This window comes from Staurois parvus, unplaced genomic scaffold (genome assembly GCF_062004578.1).
Source record: "Staurois parvus isolate SC_StPar_1 unplaced genomic scaffold, SC_StPar_1.0 ptg000867l, whole genome shotgun sequence".
In the NCBI taxonomy this organism is placed as follows: Eukaryota; Metazoa; Chordata; class Amphibia; order Anura; family Ranidae; genus Staurois; species Staurois parvus.
Genome location: NW_028318663.1, coordinates 748,005 through 768,677, shown reverse-complemented (window position 1 = coordinate 768,677; position 20,673 = coordinate 748,005). Strand labels below are relative to the sequence as shown.

Sequence of the window (20,673 nt, the reverse complement as noted above, 5' to 3'; positions counted from 1 at the left end):
TTATTGGTGGTTCCATGGTCTGTATCTGACATCTAACCAGCACAGTTGGATCCACACTTGACCACACTTGACACTTGACAGGCCAAATCAGGGATAAAGAGTAGAATGTAGAGAATATTCCCACACTTGACTATGCCATATTTAATTTTTGAATGGAGTTTTATCTTTATGGATATGATATATATAAAACAAAAAATACATCAAAGGGCCAGTCCACTAAAAAGTGATAATATACAGTAGTTATAGATGAGTCTAAAGATCTGAGGCATGTTCAGGCCCTTTATATGTCCTGGGAACTACAGTAATAAAATCTCCCCAAAGCTGGTCACACATGTCGCAGAATGTAAAATCACCATTAGCTTTACCAACAATTGTGTGGTGCAAGGACCAGGGGCGGACTGACCATTTGGAAACTCGGGCACTGCCCGAGGCCCAGGGTCAGTAGGGGGCCCCATGAGATGCCCCTAGTACCTTTTGCATAGGCTTTTTTGAGTGTGGGCAAGGACACAGGGGCCACATGATTCCCTATTGACCGGGGGCCCCATGAGTTGTCAGTCTGCCCCTGGCAAGGACCCATCTGATTGGATATAAATGTAACTGATTGTTTGGGGTAGGCCATTGCTCTACATAGTTGTTGGTAAATCTGAAGCCGGCCACACCGGCTACAATCTACTGTCCTTGTATAGGCTTTGCACAGCTGTCTTTAGATTACCATTAAACTTAATGTATGAGGATCTAACTGGACAATCCTTTTAGTGGCTCCATGTACACTGCAGCTGATACACTCACGTTTAGGAGCTGTTCAGCGTTTTTTTCAGCAGCCCCTGAACTCTCCCTAATGTTTTCCTATGTGTCCATGTACACATCATCGTTTACAGTCGTTTACAGGCATTTGAGTTTACAGTTGTTTTTTTGAACGCCGAAAACTTGCGTTCAGCAGATTTTATCAGCGTTTCAAACACAAAACGCTTGTAATCGCGTTTATAAGCATTTGCGTTTGAATTTTTGTTTTAACTCTTCCAGTTCCCAATGCTGTGCAGAGCCTTTTTTCATCATGAAAAATGCATGCAAAGCATTTTCAAGGTACTCAGATGGACAAAACACTGAACACAGGATGTTCCTACCAAGCTTGTCACACATTGTAATGACCAATTCACACCTCAGACCTCTCCCACCCTTGGAAACAAAAGATATGTTAATGACCATTCACATGTCAAATTCCTCATGAAGACCCCCTGCCAGGTGACCTTAATGACTCCCCCCACCAGACACCTTTCCCACCCTTGAAAACAAAAGAAATGTTAATGAGCAACTCACACCTAAGCTAATCTCAACACATACTGCTGTCTCTGCTTCTACTCTGTATTTCTCTGAAACAGTCTGAAATAGTTAATAATTTACCACTTTTCAGTGCATTCTGGGAATTTGGGAGGTTCTTCTGTGCGTTTTGCAAACGCGGCTAAACAGACGTTTTTTAACCTACATTTTCCAGCAGTCAGTTTCCATCGTTCAGAAATGTCCCCTGTACATGGGGCCTTATTCTTATACAATCAGGGAGGCACTTGCACCACATAGTTGCATAGAAAATTCAAAGAGACCCTGTCAAGTGGTATTAAACACCAAACCAAAAAAATATAACAAATTGCAGCTTACCGATCCTTAGATCTAGTGGCTGCATTGTTTTTTGGGGTTTTTCGTAGGCCTTTTCCCTCTGTTTTCCCCTGGTGATCTAGCCAGTACCGCAATTCCTGTATTAGAGTGGCCCCACTCTGGACGAAGGAGCACAGGGGGCAGATATGTAACAACAGCATTGTCAGTCTGGTGCGAGGGGAGTGTTGGATGTACTAGCAGATTTAAATACAATAACAACTTGAAGCTGAAATCCAGCTCACAGTTTATAATCAGTTACAGCCAGTGGCGGACTGACCATTCGGGCACTCGGGCACTACCTGAGGGCCCGGGGTCAGTAGGTGGCCCCATGAGATTCCCTAGTACCTTTCATAGGCTTTTTTGGGTGTGGTTTGAGTGTGGGCGAGGACACAGGGGTCCTATGATCCCCTATTGCCCGGGGACCCCGTGAGTTGTCAGTCCACCCCTGGTTACAGCAAACAGTTTTCCCTTTTAAGATAAAGGTTTTATACAAAGAAATAAAATGTGATTATTTTTAAGCACCCCTGCCAGTGTTAAATGGTCTGTCCCATTCCTGTAACTGCAAGAAAGCTTGCTCTGTCAAAAAACAACAGACTATCTGGCTGAATCACCTGATAAAAATAGAAGAAAGGAAGTCTAAAAAAGAAGAATCGGTAAGATGAAATATAATAAATGTTTGCTTTTGGGTTTAATACTGCTTTAACCTACCAAAAAAAAAAAAACAACACAGTATTGGAAAATATATGTATAATATTTACTATGATGGCCCCAGTTGCATCCAGTCTTTGTCCTGTGAGGATGGTTTTACACTTTTGCAGTCATGTATTGTTGTATGTCGCTTGCCACTATGCATTGGGGTGCCTTTAGGAATGAATTGCACTGCAGCACCCCAACGCTCAACACGCTTGTTTTCACACAGTGCAAAGTGAGGCACACCCCTTTTGATAACGCGCTTGGCACGAAACGCGTCAAGGAGGAGCCATACGTCATGACGTCATGCCGCCAGAGCCGTACGAAGGTCCGGTGGCCATTTTGGAGAGTGGCTGATCAGCCACATGTTTTGATTTGTCATTTTTCTCATTTTTTCTTGCTTAATGCAACGTTTTATATAGTAATTTGCCGGATGATCATCTGAATTAATAGATTAGTATTTTACACTACTTTATATTGGCTCTAATTTGAGCTAAGCTCACAGAGACCCCCAGAGGAAGCGTGGCTGCAGAGGAAGCTTGTGTCCAGAGGAGGGCTTAATGCGTATTCTTTATGTGCATCTGGTGAGTGTGCACTTTATACAAATATCACACGGATTGAATCGCACGTATTTTCAGAAGTCATTATTGATTATATGTGAATGAAACACTAATCTGCTGACCTGATCGCCTCAAGCCTGCACTATTTTGAACACTTATCTGAATTACAGACTTTTGATTTTATCACACTCCTATTTTGTGCTTGATGATGCTCCATATTCACTTAATAGTTATATAATAATATTTATTGTATTGGCGATATTATTTATTTATTCATTGGTGACAATTGTTTATCATAAACTTATCCCGCGCTGCACTTTTTTATTGAAAAGTGTGAACTGCGCCTTACAGAACTAGAGACGCCAACAGAGTTTTGAGCATTGGACACTTCCAAGTGCGTCAGGCGTCTGCCTCTCCATACTGCAGCTCCCCTGTCCGTTATGTCACCAGCAGTTCTGCAACTCTGATCATTGATCTGGCAATTCTGAAACGCCAATCTTCTAAGCAGGACAGATTATTTTCCACAAATCACCAGCTAAAATGGCAAATCTAGGTTTCGTACTGGAGTGGTCCTTTAGTCTACTTTCATATCCCTTGTCCACTCTTGCAGACTTCTGGTGAACAAGCAAATGGGCAAGTATGCAATGTATTTGTATAATGTGAAGATAAATATATATATAAACCGGCGCTAATAAAAACAACAATAGATAATAAATAATTAAAAAATGATTTGTGAAACATATAGCAGCTGAACACAAAAACCCTGATACTAGGCAATCTGCAATAATACATAAAAGTGCAGAGCTTAAAAAAGTGATAAATAATCATAAAGAAACAGTGAAAAGTGTATAAAAAATAGTCCATCCAAAAATGAAAGAAAAGTCCCAGAGGTTGTGATGAAACAAAAGAAATCCAAGGACAGTTGTTGTGTCACCAACCACTACTGCAGAAGGCTTACCGGAATGGCATGACCCCCTGTTAAGTGTGGTCAATCACTCTTTGTTTAAACTAACCAGAAAGCCGGACACTCGAATCTTCCTCCAGATCTCCAAAAGAGCAGATCAAGATTTTCCAAACAATGGACCTTAATTGGGGTAGCTAAACCACTCTGGATTCAGCTTGGATGTGGAACCTAAAGGGTTAATCCTCCACAATCTGTAGAAAGGCTGTTTGATCCTGTCTCTTCTGATCCTCCCCTTCTACTGTCCCCAATCCATCAAAAGCTCTTTACTTCTGTTCATTCAGTTTTAGGATTCAGACACCGAGCAACGCATCTAGATCTTCGACCTCCAATACAACAGTCACACTGAGTAGTCAACAGCACAACCACACCCAGCAGATCAGCCAATAGAGGAAGCAGATGGATGCTGAAGAGGTCTTCTTCTCCTGCTAGTAGCTTAGTTATCTGTAGGGGAGTCAGAGTTACTTTCTCACACCTTCAATAAAGGTTGTGCTGTTGAATAATCAGTGTGACTATTGTATTGGAGGTCAAAGATCTGGGTGCGCTGCTTGGCAGAGGTGTCTGAATCCTGAAACTGGCTGAACAGAAATAAAGAGCTTCTGATGGATTGGGGACAGTAGAAGAAGGGGAGGATCAGAGAAGACAGGATCAAAGAGCCTTTCTACACAATGTGGAGGATTAACCCCTCTGGCTTTGAGGGGAGGTTCTTGTTAAGCACTTGTCATACACATATATATATTAGGGAATCTTCACTTGTCGGCTTCAGCTCTGAGGAAGGGGATACGTCCCTGAAACACGTCAGCAGGCCATCCGTACCACCAGACGGACACTCTGCCATCATTGTGGACCATCATTGTGGAGTTTAGGCTTTTGCATTTACTTCATTTTGTGAGTATTTTTCTTGTCTTTTTTTTTTTTTTTTAAATAAACCTTGGATAACGCGCTAGGTGTTTGTGCCACCTGTGTGCTTCTTTTTCAATTTGCCATTTTTGCTTGTTGGCCGGTCAGCGGCAGACAGTGAGGGGAAAGGGGGGGTGCTAGCTTCATAGACTGCAAAGGGGTGCATTCAGGCATGGTTCAGCTTTCTCATAAGGTAATAGACTGGTAAGGGGTCTTCTGGACCTAATTACAAGCTGACTATGCAGAGTGCAGCAAATCGGCAAAGTGCAGTAAACATCCAATCATCTCAGAAAGTCCAAATTTGCGCCAAATCACAGTCTGTGCAATCCACTCAGCTCATCACTAGTTCTCAGTTTTGTTTCCACCCGCTCTAGAGCCTCACCTCTTCCTCTACAAGGCTAGAGGCGAAATCTAAGCTGTCTTCAAATTGATAATCCTTGAGTAAATGACAGCTTGTCAAAATCTAAAAAAATGCAGGTGAGGCGTGTACACACCTAACTGGATGTCAGCATGAGTCTGCACAGATATGACTTGCAAGATTAGGTAGTAACAAAGAGTATTTGTATCCACTTTTTTCAGCGTTTGATTGGATATCTGGTGGGTGCAGCAAGACATTGTAGCAAAAATAAACACACTTAGTGACCTTCTTTGAAATGCCTGAGGAAGAGGTTCTGATTGGCTACTTATGCTGTCAACAAAGCCTATGAAAATTGCACCCAATAGGAATGTTCAGCTACAAACAAAATGAATCCTTTTCTTGTTTTTCCACTAATGTTCCTTAACGGGAGGGGCGTGCTGTGCTGAGCCATTAGGAACAAGGCACATTGCTAGAAAGCAGTTCTACTCTGTAGACTTATAAAAAGACCATCCATCTTTGTAGACTTCTAAGAAGAAAATTCAACTCTGTAGACTTATAAGAAAACCATCCATCTTTGTAGACTTCTAAGAAGAAAATCTACCTCTGTAGACTTCTAAGAAGAAAATTCACCTCTGCAGACTTATAAGAAGGCATTCTACCTCTGTAGACTTCTAAGAAGAAAATCTACCTCTGTAGACTTCTAAGAAGAAAATCCACCTTTGCGGACTTATAAGAAGGCAATCTACCTCTGTAGAATTCTAAGAAGACAATCCACCTCTGTGGACTTATGAGAAGGCAATCTACCTCTGTAGACTTCTCAGAAGAAAATCCACTTCTGCGAACTTATAAGAAGGCAATCTACCTCTGTAATCTTCTAAGAAGTCCATGCAACCCTGCAGACTTCTAAGAAAACAATCCACCTCTGTAGTCTTCTAAGAAGAAAATCCACCTCTGTGGACTTCTAAGAAGACAGTACACCTCTGTTGGCTTATAAGAAGACACTATACCTCTGTAGTCTTCTAAGAAGACAATCCACCTCTTTAGTCTTCTAGGAAGTTCATCCACCTCTGTTGACTTATAAGAAGACAATCTACCTCTCTAGACTTTTAAGAAGACAATCTACCTCTTTAGACTTTTAAGAAGACAATCCACCTCTGTAGTCTTTTACGAAGTCTATCCACCTCTGTAGACTTCTAAGAAGACAATCCACCTTGGTAGACATACTAGGGAACAATCCACTAAGGCAATCTACCTCTGTATATCTACATACAAGCACATCTTTTGCATCTGTTGTCTCCAGAGAATTCTGCGTCCTTCCCCTCCTCCATCATGGCTAGCAAGAAACTTATCACTGTCCTAGGAGCCACAGGTGAGAGAAAGAACTCCATGAAGATCTAAACCCTTACTGAATGATATTTAGTTTGCTAAAACATTTTAGACTAGATTTTTTTTATATATATAATTTTTTTTATTTTTTTTCTTGCTGCTTATCTCCTCCAACCTTTCCTGTCTACATGCACTCTTACATCATTGCTCTGCACTGGCTTTCTGATTGTGTTAACTGTTCACCATACCTACCTAACGGCGGGAGATTTACTAAAACTGGAGTGCACAGAAGCTGATTGGTTACTATGCACAGCTGCACCAGATTCTATGTGCTCCAGTTTGTATAAATCTCCCCCAAATTGTGGTGGCACTACCGATTGTACTATTCACAATGGGAGCACATGAAAGGGTGACAGCACAGGAGTGGAATTGGGAGGCAGTAGTCACTCTTTACAGGAAGTGTCCAAGCAAGGACTTTCATGACAGGATCACCAGATAATCTTTTATTGCAAGCTGATTGAAAAGGAGTGAAAACAACTTTTGAAAAGACATTCATTTGTTAAAGCTAAGATTAGCAATTGGGTTTAGATCTTTTTTAACTCCTGCTGTCAGTTTGCCACTTGGAATTTAGTATGGGTTTTTTAGGACAGGGATACTGGTATCAAAAAAAAAAAAAAATGACGATGAATGTTAGATAGGCAATTCTCAGATCATGGAGGCGAGGGTGCCACTTCTTTTAATAATTTTTGTTCCCTTGCTGTCCTGCAATATTTCAGAATCTTACTTTTAGCTGAGGTAGCAGCCATAGGGTAACATCTTGGTCCCACCAGCAGGAGAGCACTTTATAGGAAAAGGTCAGTTGTTTCTTAGAGATCTTGTTGCTGGTGATCGGATTGCTCAACTGACATTGTCCTCTTGCTGCGGCACATCTACAAAGGACTGCACCTACCTACTTTTAAATAGCACTAAGGCAGTTTATTGAATAATATAGTATTGATTGCATCTTGAAATGCCAACTCCATAGAGAAGGAGTCAGAAAACAAATGTGTTCAGCTGAAAAATGTATGTAAAAGAGCAAGAAAACAGTCTGGAATGTTATTCATTAAACATTCTTAAAGGATAACTGCACATTCACATAATGTACACCTGACCCTTCCCTTAAAGTCTCTCCACTGCCCCATTTGCATACATTCCATGGCCACAACGTTTCCAGTCCTCTCTGCACTGAATGCACCTGCATGGTTGATCTCCATAGACCTTTATAGGACTGAAACCCAAGTATGGAGAGGGAGGCTGTAGACCGTCCCAATAAAATCTACGGGGAATGACTACACAATCATGGCCTTATCAGTGAAAGATTTCCCTGTGGTATGCAAACATATCAGGATGTCAGGATACATCTAGGATGGGGGAGGATGGCTTACTTTGGATAGGGGAGAGGGAGCACATTCTGTGAAATTACATGTATGGAGGGTGGGGCAGGGGTAGATGATAACCAGCCTTTCTGTATGTGTCCCAATTAAACTGTTGGGCGCCAAGCGCGGATCACACGTGACTATCCCCTACACTGGGCACCTGTAACAGGATCACTTTACTTCACACACTGGGTACCTTTATCTCATGCCATTTTCACCAATGCCAAAGGACAAGGCTGAGGTTGCTCTCATTGAATACTCAACCTTAAGCGGGCCCTCCACTATTCGAGATGAACGTACACCATGTAGACTTGCACAACAACTGTTCTCCAGTTAACTTTCCCTGTGCAAATGTACATCTTCCCCGTAATTAGGTGGGCCGCGCCAATTACTGACCAATGCCACCTGTCCAGCATTTCCCACTACCAATCCTGGTAGCAACCTGGAACCCCCGCTGTGCACATAGCACAGAATGCATCCTGCATTTGGCTTTGACTCTTTGAACCTCTGTACAGGATGGGGACCTCTGAAATGCAGTTTCACTCTGGTTGCCCTGGGAGATGGGATGCAGCGTAGGGAGCGTTGACATCATCTCACTCGCGGCTAGAGGCAAATCCATCTATAACAGATACACGGTATCGACAGGCTGCTTGCTGACTGTGCCTTCATTGCCCATGGCAACTACATGTAGTAATGCATAATGATGACTCTTCATATCCCATGTGATAGTGACCCAGGCAATAGACTAAGTGTGGAATTGTGCCAGTTACTTGCAATGCACTCCTTTAATTTACTTCAGAGCAGACAAAAGGTAATGTTCAACTCTTTAGTGAATAAAGTGCTAAGCAGTAAAAAAGTCCAATGAGCAAACAGTCGTTTCCAAGTCACTAATTCCCTAATCCTACTCAGGCTGTCCTGGAGTACCCACAAAGGTAGAGTCCATGCAAACAAAGGTCCATTAGTGGCATCTTCCAGTGGCTGGTGTCTTCGGGGTGAACCCCAAGTTGGATGGCTTTCACATCCCTCAGGCTCTTATGTGGCTGTACCCCTCATTGAACGCAGCTGATGGACCTGCCACAAGGCTCTTGATGTCTTCAAGGGGAACTTTGGGGAACCTCCTTCTTTCTCCAGGGCCTCTCTGGCTCTGGACCACTGTCCCTATTTTTAATCACAGGAGCAGTGGGTCAAACCCAAAGATCCTGCCAAACAAAAAACCCAGGATAAAGTTAACCCCAGCACTCCCATCCGGGGAAGCACCTAACTAGGCTAGTTCTAATGGACTTTTTAAACTTTAAAAAAAAAGAGTGAGAGGACTCCATTGGCCCAAAAAAGACAACAGCTTCACTTAATGACAGAGCAGTTTGCTGATGTCACATTACTGTGCTGCCAATTGTGCTGCCAATTTAGACCCCTTTTTAAAAAATGTATTTGTCTGGCTGACCAATATATCCCGAAGATTAGCTTGCTCTCAGTTGAATCTTCTCCTAATTCCATCATCAAAGTCCTTTGTAGAACAATAATTTGTTGCCCAGAATTGTCTAGCAGCCAAAACTTCTAGTCACTATTGGACTTTCCTGATCTGCATATTTGTTTCAGATCATTTAAAGTTTGGAAGGCCATAGCTCATCATGGCAGCCAAGCAACTAACATTTTTAAAATGTCAGAAATGTCAGCCTTCATGTTTTCTAAGATACATTTTGCTTTATGAAAATGGCATCTTGGCTCCACGTACAGTAGTGCCTCCTTTTGTAAGTCCACGTGCACGTGCTCTCCTCCAAATTTGTAAGCAGATATGACTTACTACTTTCTTTTTTTAATATATAATAATATTGTTGGTCATTGTTCCCTTATTCTCCTTCATATGGTAGGTCACTTGTCAGTGTAAGCTGTTGCGGGGGCCTGAATCAAATCGGAAAATTGTTTCAAATACTTACCATAATTTTTCTTTTCCTGGTGACAATCCATGGCAGCATACATGTGGTTGCATGCTGCTATGTTGGTGCAAGGAAAGTGAGTTTGGTGCATTAACATGCATGAATTGCTACAGATTTACAATCTTGCTGTTTGATCATTGTAGAAGAGGAGACTGAGGAAATGCTTCCTAGAGCCTGCAGAGGTTTGATGGCATATTCGTTAAAGTACCTAATGTCCTTCTTTCAGGAGCACAGGGTGGTTCAGTGGTCAAAGTTCTTCTACAGAGCAGCTCGTATGCGGTCAGGGCGGTGACTCGTGATGTCAGCAAACCAGCTGCTGTGAAGCTGAAGGAAGCCGGCGCAGAAGTGGTAGCTGCAGATCTGGATGACGAGAAGAGCCTGAAGTCAGCCCTCAGTGGTGCTTATGGAGCTTTTGTGGTGACCAATTTCTTTGATCACTTTAGCAAGGAGAAAGAAGTTGCACAGGTAATAGCCACTGTTAGTGACTATATATATATATATATACATACACACACACTATGTTGTCAAAAGTATTGGGACGCCTGCCTTTACACGCACATGAACTTTAGTGGCATTACATTAAAGTTCAATATTTGAACTTTCAATATTGAGTTGGCCCGCCCTTTGCAGCTATAACAGCTTCACCTCTTCTGGGAAGGCCGTCCACAAGGTTTAGGAGGGTGTCTATGGGAAGGTTGGACCATTCTTCCAGAAGCACATTTGTCAGGTCAGGCACTGATGTCGGGGGAGGAGGCCTGGCTCACAGTCTCCGCTCTAATTCATCCCAAAGGTGTTCTATGGGGTTGAGGTCAGGACTCTGTGCAGGCCAGTCAAGTTCCTCCACCCCGAACTGGCTCCTCCATGTCTTTATGGACCTTGCTTTGTGCTGGTGTGCAGTCATGATGGAACAGGTAGGGGCCATCCCCAAACTGTTCGCACAAAGTTGGGAGCATGAAATTGTCCAAAATGTCTTCGTATGCTGACGCCTTAAGAGTTCCCTTCACTGGAACTAGGGGGCCAAGCCCAACCCCTGAAAAGCAACCCCACACCATAATTCCCCCTCCCCCAAACTATACACTTGGCACAATGCAGTCAGGCAAGTACTGTTCTCCTGGCAACCGCCAAACCCAGACACGTCCATTGGATTGCCAGACAGAGAAGCGTGATTGGTCAGTCCAGAGAACACGTCTCCACTGCTCTAGAGTCCAGTGGCAGCGTGCCTTACACAAGGGCATCCGAAGCTTTGCATTGCACTTGGTGATGTAAGACTGGGTGGCAACCTATCACAGTACCACTCTTGAATTCACTGAGCTCCTGAGAGCGACCCATTCTTTCACAAATGTTTGTAGAAGCAGTCTGCATGCCTAGGGGCTTGATTTTTTACACCTGTGGCCATGGAGATGATTGGAACACCTGAATCCAATAATCTGGAGGACTGCCCCACTACTTTTGGCAATATAGTGTATATATGGTAACAGCAACCAAAGCTGAAATAAATCACAGGAACCAAAGTACTCATTAGGAATACAGCTATTTCTTTATTTGCGCAGATAAAACAAGCCTACACGTTTTAGGGGACAATACTTCTCTTCATCAGGGCTGGTGAAAGGTTAATTGAGTAATAGTTCGGCCTGAACTGTTAGAAAACCCTAGGAAGCACCTGGCTAGACAGAAACTAAGTCCATTGTTGGAACAGATGTGTCAGGAATGGACTTGCCAGTAATGGTGGGACTCACCTGCCTTGTGGGCTGCAGTACCAGGGCTGGCCAGCGGGTGCTCTCAGCAATCAGAGACTCAACCCTGCAGTCAGCCAAACACCTGAAGCTGATTATGCAGGTGTATTTAAGGGATGGGCCAGACCTGCAGTCTGTGCCTTGGTGTGTGTTTTTCCTGGGCCGCTGTATCTTGTTACCTGCATCCCTGTTCCTGTTCCTGTCCCTGTCTGACTGATTCATTGCTGACCCTGCCTGATCCGGACCTCTGCTGACTTCTCCTGTTTGATCCCTGGCTTGTGACCTCGACCATTCTCTGCCTGACCCCCTGTACCTACCTGCCCGTTAGTTGCTGTACCCGGCTCGTGACCTGACTACTCTCTGCCTGCTCCTCCTGTTCCTACCTGCTTGTTATTGACCCGGCCTGCTTGACGACGCTTGCACTGTATGTACTGTTATCTGTGGGTGGTTTGGTTTGGTTCGTTTGCACTGTGTTATGTTTTAGTATTGCACTGCGTTTATGTATTGTTAGTGTTAATAAATTATATTGTTTATAACATATCTGAAGCCTGCATTTCCCTGCGTCAGTCCACATACATCTGGTCATACCCGGAGCCCTGACAAGATGTTAGAGAAGGGCTGGCTTGACATCTCATATACTCCATTTTTTTTATAAGCTGCATCTGTAAATAGGTGCAGAATAACCACTGACAACTGTTTCTGCACAGTCCAAGTGTCCCCCTACCATTTCAGTTGTGTTTGATTGGTTGTCTGCCAAAAAGAATTTAATTGGTGCAACACTGTCTGCCATCAGAAAAGTCAATTTAGCACATTGGTTAAATAGCGCTGATGAGGGTCCCAGGGTTCTATTTCATACAGAGTAGCAAAACATCTGTTCATTGTTATGACCTGCTATCAACTGAGGTGATAGAGGAGAACCTACAAAACATGTTTGTGCTTGTCCTATATCAGTGTTGCCATTAGTTGGCAAATTATGAATTTAAAAGATTCTATAAAACATTGCTTTGGTTCAATCTTGCATTTTGTAGTGTTGTGCTACTGAAGGAAATGGCCTCTAGGGTTGATTGCAATATGTTAGAGATGGCCAGACCTGATGAGGTTCCTTTGATTGAGAGTAGAGGTTGACTTTTACTAAATACAATATTGTGCCAACTTTCAAAGACTTTGCAATTCTTAACGAGGCCCTTCCTACCAATGTTGCTTTGAGGATTTTTGTGTTGCAGGGAAAACGGATCGCAGATCTGTGCAAAGAGCAAGGCCTACAGCATGTGGTTTTCAGCGGCCTAGAAAATGTCTACAAATTGACTGGAGGCAAGTTGGAGGTTCATCACTTTGATGGTAAAGGGGAAGTTGAAGAGTATTTTCGGCAGATTAAAGTACCCATGACCAGCGTGAGGCTCGCCTTCTACTTCGAAAACTTCCTGACTCTCAGCAGGCCGCAGAAATGCCCAGATGGAAAGACATATCAATTGGGTAAGGTTTTAATGGGAATGTTGTTTAGCTGCATGCAACTATATTTGTACATTTATGGAGCCACTAATATAAGCAAGATGGTAAGAGATGCAGTGTGGTAAGTGCCATGGTGTGGGGGGCACCAAGATAGGGCCTCAGTGGGTAACATAGCCCAGTGAGCCACAAAAGACTGCCCTACACCCCCCCATAAAGAGTTGGGTAAGATTTAATTGGGAATATTGGGACTATTGTGTACCTGAAGCTTGACTTGTACATTCATAGAGCCACTTATATAGGAAAGGTGGTGGGACATGCAGTATGGTGAGTGCGATGGAGGTGGTAGGGTGCACCAAGAGAGGGTGCCAGTGGGGAGCAAAGCCTAGGGGTCACAAAAGGCTAAATCCTACATTAGAAGGGGAGTTTCCCCAGATGAATAGAAATTTTTGGACTGGTTACCAACCTCTCCATATCTGCCGGATAAGCTTTGTCTTTATTTACTGTTTTAGTACCTATAGTACCTATATTTAGTACCTAATAGGCTGTGATACTGCTCTGATTTGTAACACTGCATTTTTTTTTTGTAAGATCGCATGTCTTGCTAAAGCACACAAACAAAATTCTCTTTATAAAAAAATTCCTACATTAGATTCCAGGAAACTATTGAATTTGGGAATCCAAATCCCAACAGATTACGACCCCAATGCCATAGCTGAAGCACACAAGCTTTTGTTTTTGGGGGGCTGCCTTCATGCTGTGGCTGCCCCACTGTCAGGAATTTAGGAATGACCAGAAAGGTGTGGACTGACACAGGGAAACGCAGGTTTCAGGTATAGTATAATAATACAGTTTATTATTAGCCACACATAAGAGTAGGGCCCTCTTACCCCTCGTACGTTGTTTGTTGTTGTTGTACTGTGCCATGTATTGTCCCCCCTATTGTACAGCGCTGAGGAAACCCTTTGGCGCTATATAAACTCGTAGTAATAATAATAATAATAATAATATATATAAACGCACAGTGAACAAACCAACCTTCCACTAATCTTAGTACGTGCAGGAACACAGGCGTAGTCAGGGCTGGAGAGGTGGAATGGTCAGGCCGGCCGTAGGGTTCTGTAATGACCGTTCGGTGGTACCTCTAGCAGTTCCCAGGACAGGATTCCCCAGGGCGCGGAGTCTATGTCCCAGTCTGCTTATTCACCAGGGCCCCTGATGGTGGGGATGGACTTGGAGCAGACAGGAACCAGGTCGCGGCCCCTGAGTATACCTGCTTGTGGTAGAGGGATCCGCCAGAGGTATGTGCAGGTAGAAAGCCTGATGTGAAGAGGCAGAAGGTGTGAGCAGGGACGGCTGGATCCGTGCAGGTTGGATGGATGGCAGAGTAGCTAGCGTGGTCAGACGGGTCAGGTCAGCAATGTGCGGGCAGCAAGGTACCAAAGGAGCAGGCAGAGAATGGTCAGGGTCACAAGCTGGGTTCAGTCACTCACGGGCAGCGCGGTACAAAGGATCAGGCAGAGAATGGTCAGGGTCACAAGCCGGGTTCAACAGGAGACGATCAGCAGCGGTCAGGATCAAGCAGGGTCAGCAACGAGGCAGGAACACAAGATACCAGGTACAGGGGCTCATGGGAAAACATACACCAAGGCCCAGATCACAGGCCTGGTCATGCCTTAAATACACCTTCTGCAATCAGCCCCAGGTTTGGCTGATTGCAGGTGTGAGCTTCTGGCTGCTGAGAGCACCCGCTGGTCAGCTCTGGTACTGCAGCCCACACGGCAGGTGAGTCCCACCACCAGTGCTGAGTCCATTCCTGACACCCACACTCATCCTATGTTGAACATTAGGCATTCCGATCAATGCAGATAGCATTTTGGATGTGTAACATCAGTCTCCCCATATTGAGAACAATAGGCAGAGATGGTCTCATAAATTCAAATAGCATTTGGATCATTGTGACCGTAGCACCAGACTACCTCTATAGTGAATAATAGGCAGCCATGGTCCCATCAATGCAGATAGCATTTAGGTTGTTGTTCTAAAGCATTACACTCCCCTTTTACATGACAATAGGAAGCCAGGGTCCTATCAAGGTGGATAGCATTTGGACCAGTGGCGGACTGACCATTTGGAAACTCGGGCACTGCCTGAGGGCCTGGGGTCAGTAGGGGGCCCCATGAAATGCCCCTGGTACCTTTTTCATAGACTTTTTTGAGTTTGGGCAAGGACACAGGGGTCCCATGATCCCCTATTGCCCGAGGGCCCCATGAGTTGTCAGTCCGCCCCTGATTTGAACTGTTGTTACCTTGTACAATGGTCCAAATGCTACCTGCACTGAAGGACCATGGCTGCCGTTGTTCTCTATAGGGGGACTGTGTTGCAGCTGAAGACGGGGTGGAGCCATTACAAACTGAACTGAGCCATTAGAGACAAATAGAAGGTTAATGACGACCCTGCATTTGTTTAAATGTTAATTTTAATGGTTACATGTTACTTCAAATTTTTCATTGTTTTTCATCTGTTCTTTATTCTCCTTTAGCCCTTCCCATGGGAGACATTCCTATGGATGGAATATCTGTGGCAGATCTCGGCCCAATTGTCCACAGCATCTTACAGAATTTCTTAGAATATGTCGGGAAGAATATTGGCCTTAGTGCAGAGAAGCTAACTGTCCAACAATATGCAGAGATCATGTCCGAGGTGACCGGCAAGACCATTGTAGACTCCAAGGTGAGGCTGATATTATTCTACTGACCATCTACTTGTTTCTGGTGGTGCTGCCATCATCCGTAGAGGCAGAAACCTTCACACTTCAGAAATTTAAATCAATGTGTTTACTGTCACAGAACTTTGGCACCAGGTAATCCTTTGGCACTTGGTAAATTTTTCTTCAGTGCTAACAAGGAATTTAGTGTAATAGTTCTTGCTATGGCATCACAATTTCAGAGGAGGAGAAGTGAAGGATTTATGGCTCATAATTCTCATGAAAAATTAAATCACTTTTTTTAGTTGTAAACTTTTTCTGAAACTCTTTTTGTTGTGCACATAGATCACCCCTGAGGAATACGAAAAACTCAACTTCCCGGGAGCAGATGAACTGGCCAATATGTTTCGATTCTACCGGATGAGACCTGAGCGCAGTGTGGAGGTGACCCACAAACTGAATCCCAACCTGAAAATCTTTAAGCAGTTTTTGGTTTCCAAGAAGGACGCTCTTACAGACTTGTAATATGACATTACCTACTATAAATCGGCATTAAAACTTTTTTTTTAATCATAAAACGGCCTACTTTGAATTAGTAAAGTTGTTGTGTTGTTGCTTTTCATATCACTCATAGTTCTTTGTTGTAATCATCGATCATTAGCTCTACCATGCGATCCTCTGATAAACCTCAGACACCTTAAACCTGTGTGGGACAGATAAAACATACAAAACTTTGTACTGTCCTTTAACAGTCTACAAACATTTTAGAGTTAAAATTCAGGCGCAAAAATGTTAATTTAAACATATTACTTAAAGTGTTCCTAAATCACGTCCCTGCATTCACTATATCTGGTCTCCCCGGGCCCTGCGTTCACTATATCTGGTCTCTCCGGGCCCTGCGTTCACTATATCTGGTCTCCCAGGACCCTGCATTCACTATATCCGGTCTCCCCAGACCCTGCATTCACTATATCTGGTCTCCCCGGACCCTGTATTCACTATATCTGGTCTCCCCGGACCCTGCATTCACTATATCTGGTCTCCCCGGACCCTGCATTCACTATATTCAGTCTCCCCGGACCCTGCATTCACTATATCCGCTCTCCCCGGACCCTGCATTCACTATATCCGGTCTCCCCACACCCTGTATTCACTATATCTGGTCTCCCTGGACCCTGCATTCACTCTATATGGTCTCCCCGAATCCTGAATTCACTATATTCAGTCTCCCCGGACCCTGCATTCACTATATCCGGTCTCCCCGGACCCTGCATTCACTATATCCGGTCTCCCCACACCCTGTATTCACTATATCTGGTCTCCCCGGACCCTGCATTCACTATATCTGGTCTCCCTGGACCCTGCATTCACTGTATATGGTCTCCCCGGATCCTGCATTCACTATATCCGCTCTCCTCGGACCCTGCATTCACTGTATCTGCTCTCCCTGGACCCCGCATTCACTATATCCGGTCTCCCCGGACCCTGCATTCACTATATCCAGTCTCCCCGGACCCTGCATTCACTATATCTGATCTCCCTGAACCCTGCATTCACTATATCTGGTCTCCATGGACCCTGCATTCACTATATCCAGTCTCCTCGGACCCTGCATTCACTATATACGGTCTCCCCGGACCCTGTATTCACTATATCTGGTCTCCCCGGACCCCGCATTCACTATATCTGGTCTCCCCGGACCCCGCATTTACTATATCCGGTCTCCCCGGACCCTGTATTCACTATATCTGGTCTCCCCGGACCCTGCACTCACTATATCCGGTCTCCCTGGACCCTGCATTCACTATATCTGGTCTCCCCGGACCCTGCATTCACTATATCCGGTCTCCCCACACCCTGTATTCACTATATCTGGTCTCCCCGGACCCTGCATTCACTCTATATGGTCTCCCCGAATCCTGAATTCACTATATTCAGTCTCCCCGGACCCTGCATTCACTATATCCGGTCTCCCCGGACCCTGCATTCACTATATCCGGTCTCCCCACACCCTGTATTCACTATATCTGGTCTCCCCACACCCTGTATTCACTATATCTGGTCTCCCCGGACCCTGCATTCACTATATCTGGTCTCCCTGGACCCTGCATTCACTGTATATGGTCTCCCCGGATCCTGCATTCACTATATCCGCTCTCCTCGGACCCTGCATTCACTATATCCGATCTCCCCGGACCCTGCATTCACTATATCCAGTCTCCCCAGACCCTGCATTCACTATATCTGATCTCCCCGAACCCTGCATTCACTATATCTGGTCTCCACGGACCCTGCATTCACTATATCCAGTCTCCCCGGACCCTGCATTCACTATATACGGTCTCCCCGGACCCTGTATTCACTATATCTGGTCTCCCCGGACCCCGCATTCACTATATCTGGTCTCCCCGGACCCTGCATTCACTATATCCGGTCTCCCCGGACCCTGTATTCACTATATCTGGTCTCCCCGGACCCTGCATTCACTATATCCACTCTCCTACATTCACTATATCCGGTCTCCCACAGTACACAGAACATGGAAGTGCAATTATTTTAGTAAATAAAACAAAAGTTTTATATATATATATATATATATATATATATATATATACACTGTATACAGTATATATGTGTTTTTTCTGGGAGATAGATAAATAGATAGATAGATAGATAGATAGATAGATAGATAGATGGATAGATAGATAGATAGATAGATAGATAGATAGATAGATAGATAGATAGATAGATAGATAGATAGATAGATGTTACACAAGCCATACTGTAATTTAATGTTGTTAGAAGTTACTTTTTTGTGTCATTTTCAGCAAAATTCAATACAATATAGCAGCCTGGAGGTGTTCTGTACACTGGTGGTACACTGTTGGTGCAGAAAGGAGCATACACTCAATAGCAGAAATTAGATTTGTATGGCCATTTGGAAGCAGTCTTAGTGTATAAACAACTGTATACATTTTCCATTGTACATGGCAGTCTATGGGCTATATATAGAATAGGACAGGCAGGCACGTGGAGAATATATACTATGACCTTATTCACTTGGAATGTATTCTATAGAGGCACTTCTGTAAGAGGCCCTGTTTCAGAGTAATCATATGTGTCTCCCGGATCCCTGCTCTTGGTCTTGTCTTCTCCTTCCTTGTTTACTCTTTTATCCTTTTTGTTCTTGTCTGATTTTTGTGCTGCAGTAGAGATCTGCCTTTGACTTGCTTCATTGCTGGAGATTCTCCACTGTACTTTTTGTATTGTCTCTGCCATTGATAGCCCCTGCGTGGACATGCTTTTTGCTTTGCTGGAGTTGTAGCATTGTTCTGGTTATATTTTATGTGCCATTGATAGCCCCTGCATGGGGGGGGGGGGGTCTTTTGATTATGTCCCTTTCTGTTTAAAATGTTTAAAACTAATAAAAAACATTGAAATGCGAAGGGTAGTCCACAGCAGTCCACAAGCAGAAAAGAGCGAAAGAAGCGATCACTCTGTCTGCCACTACTTTTTATCATAAATGGACAAACGCAGGTTCCTCCCAGGGCCATGCAGGCTTCCCCTTCTTCACTTATTATTAAAGGGGTCTCAGTATTAGACACCAGCTGTATAACATGCATGACACAAGTAAAACATACAAAACATTGTATGATCATACACTGTTCTCCTGATATCACCAAAACATTTAAAGTGTATCTATGGTCCAAATGTAAAATCCTATATCCATTACCACATTTTATTCCATTATTTCTAGACTACTCCTATTATTCTGAACTATCTTGAAGTTTGTAAACTTACTTTGTGAAGACCCCACACATTTCATTCCTTGAATTCTGTGACACATATTCATTATGCCCTGTGAATAGGCAGTGCTGTGTCGCACCTTTCACAGAGTCCGCCTTCTGAACTACAGAGATTCAGGAGGCGGAGTCAGTACAGGACTGCTTGCAGGCAGCACAGTACCATGGGATATGTAGTCCTTAGAAATTAGGAGAATCTGCAAAGCATGCTGGGAATCCAGGACGCTGTGGAAAGAGACAACCAACAGACAGGCAGCACTCATAACATGAAAGGAGATTTTAAATATAACTATTGTTTGTATTGTTATTACAATGCTGATGTGATACAATGAAAGTGTATGCTGTGACCATAGAACTCCTTAGACACAGTGTAGTGTGAGCACAGTAAAGCCTCCTTAGAACACAAGGCATTTACATGTCTGATCCCATAACATATCCCAAAAAAGAGGATTACTACTTTTTCCAGGACTGAATAGAGCAATGCACGTCATTTCTTTACATCCCAACACACAGATGCCCTGTGCTAGTGTAAGGTGCACAAATAGCCCCATTTATTCCAAACTGCATACAGCTGTTTCAGGCTTATTGGCCATCATTAGTGCAGTGTGTGAAAAGCATAGCTTCTATGGAGTAGGGCTTGGAACCCAACAAGACAGTATAACGATAGAGGTTATAGTGAAAAGGGACAGAAGGATCCAAAAGGCCCTCCAGCCAAATCAGTGCGTAGTACAGTATAGCCATCTTAAAACAGAATGCGTTTCATTCTATTGCCATCATCAGTGCAGGGTATGAAAACCGAGGCTTCTATGGCATGGGGCTTGGGACCAAACAGGATCATATAACTATACAGGTTATGGTGAGAAGGAATTAAAGGAATCAAAAGGCCCTCCAACCGAATCATTGTGTAGCACAGTGAAGCCTTTTTAAAACAGAACACATTTCATTCTAGGGCCATCATCAGTGCAGTGTATGACTACCATGGCTTCTATGGAGTAGGGCTTGGAACCCAACAAGACAGTATAACCATAGAGGTTATGGTGAGAAGGGACTGAAGGAATCAAAAGGCTTTCCAAATCAGTGCATAGCACAGTAAAGGCATCTTAGAACAGAACATGTCCCATTCTATGGGCAACATCAGTGCAGGACTTGAAAACCATGGCTTGTATGGCGAAGGGCTTGGGACACAACAA

At 43.8% G+C, this 20,673-nt stretch overlaps 1 protein-coding gene across 1 annotated transcript; it reads left to right on the top strand.

Annotated features, from left to right (window-relative positions):
• Positions 1-5,553: 5,553 nt before the first annotated feature.
• LOC149443226 (nmrA-like family domain-containing protein 1) lies at positions 5,554-16,258 on the top strand. The gene is made up of 5 exons (XM_089655764.1): positions 5,554-6,488; positions 10,021-10,259; positions 12,751-13,000; positions 15,516-15,706; positions 16,026-16,258. The coding sequence occupies exons 1-5, from the start codon at positions 6,449-6,451 to the stop codon at positions 16,203-16,205; spliced, it is 900 nt and encodes a 299-aa protein (XP_089511890.1). The 5' UTR covers positions 5,554-6,448; the 3' UTR covers positions 16,206-16,258.
• The last annotated feature ends 4,415 nt before the right edge of the window (positions 16,259-20,673 follow it).

What these genes read in the sequence shown, in the direction of transcription:
- LOC149443226 (XM_089655764.1), top strand. Translation starts at nt 6,449, where the DNA reads ATGGCTAGCAAGAAACTTATCACTGTCCTAGGAGCCACAG. An exon ending in AGGAGAAAGAAGTTGCACAG is followed by an intron (nt 10,260 to 12,750) that starts GTAATAGCCACT and finishes TTTGTGTTGCAG; the next exon opens with GGAAAACGGATCGCAGATCT. An exon ending in TGGAAAGACATATCAATTGG is followed by an intron (nt 13,001 to 15,515) that starts GTAAGGTTTTAA and finishes ATTCTCCTTTAG; the next exon opens with CCCTTCCCATGGGAGACATT.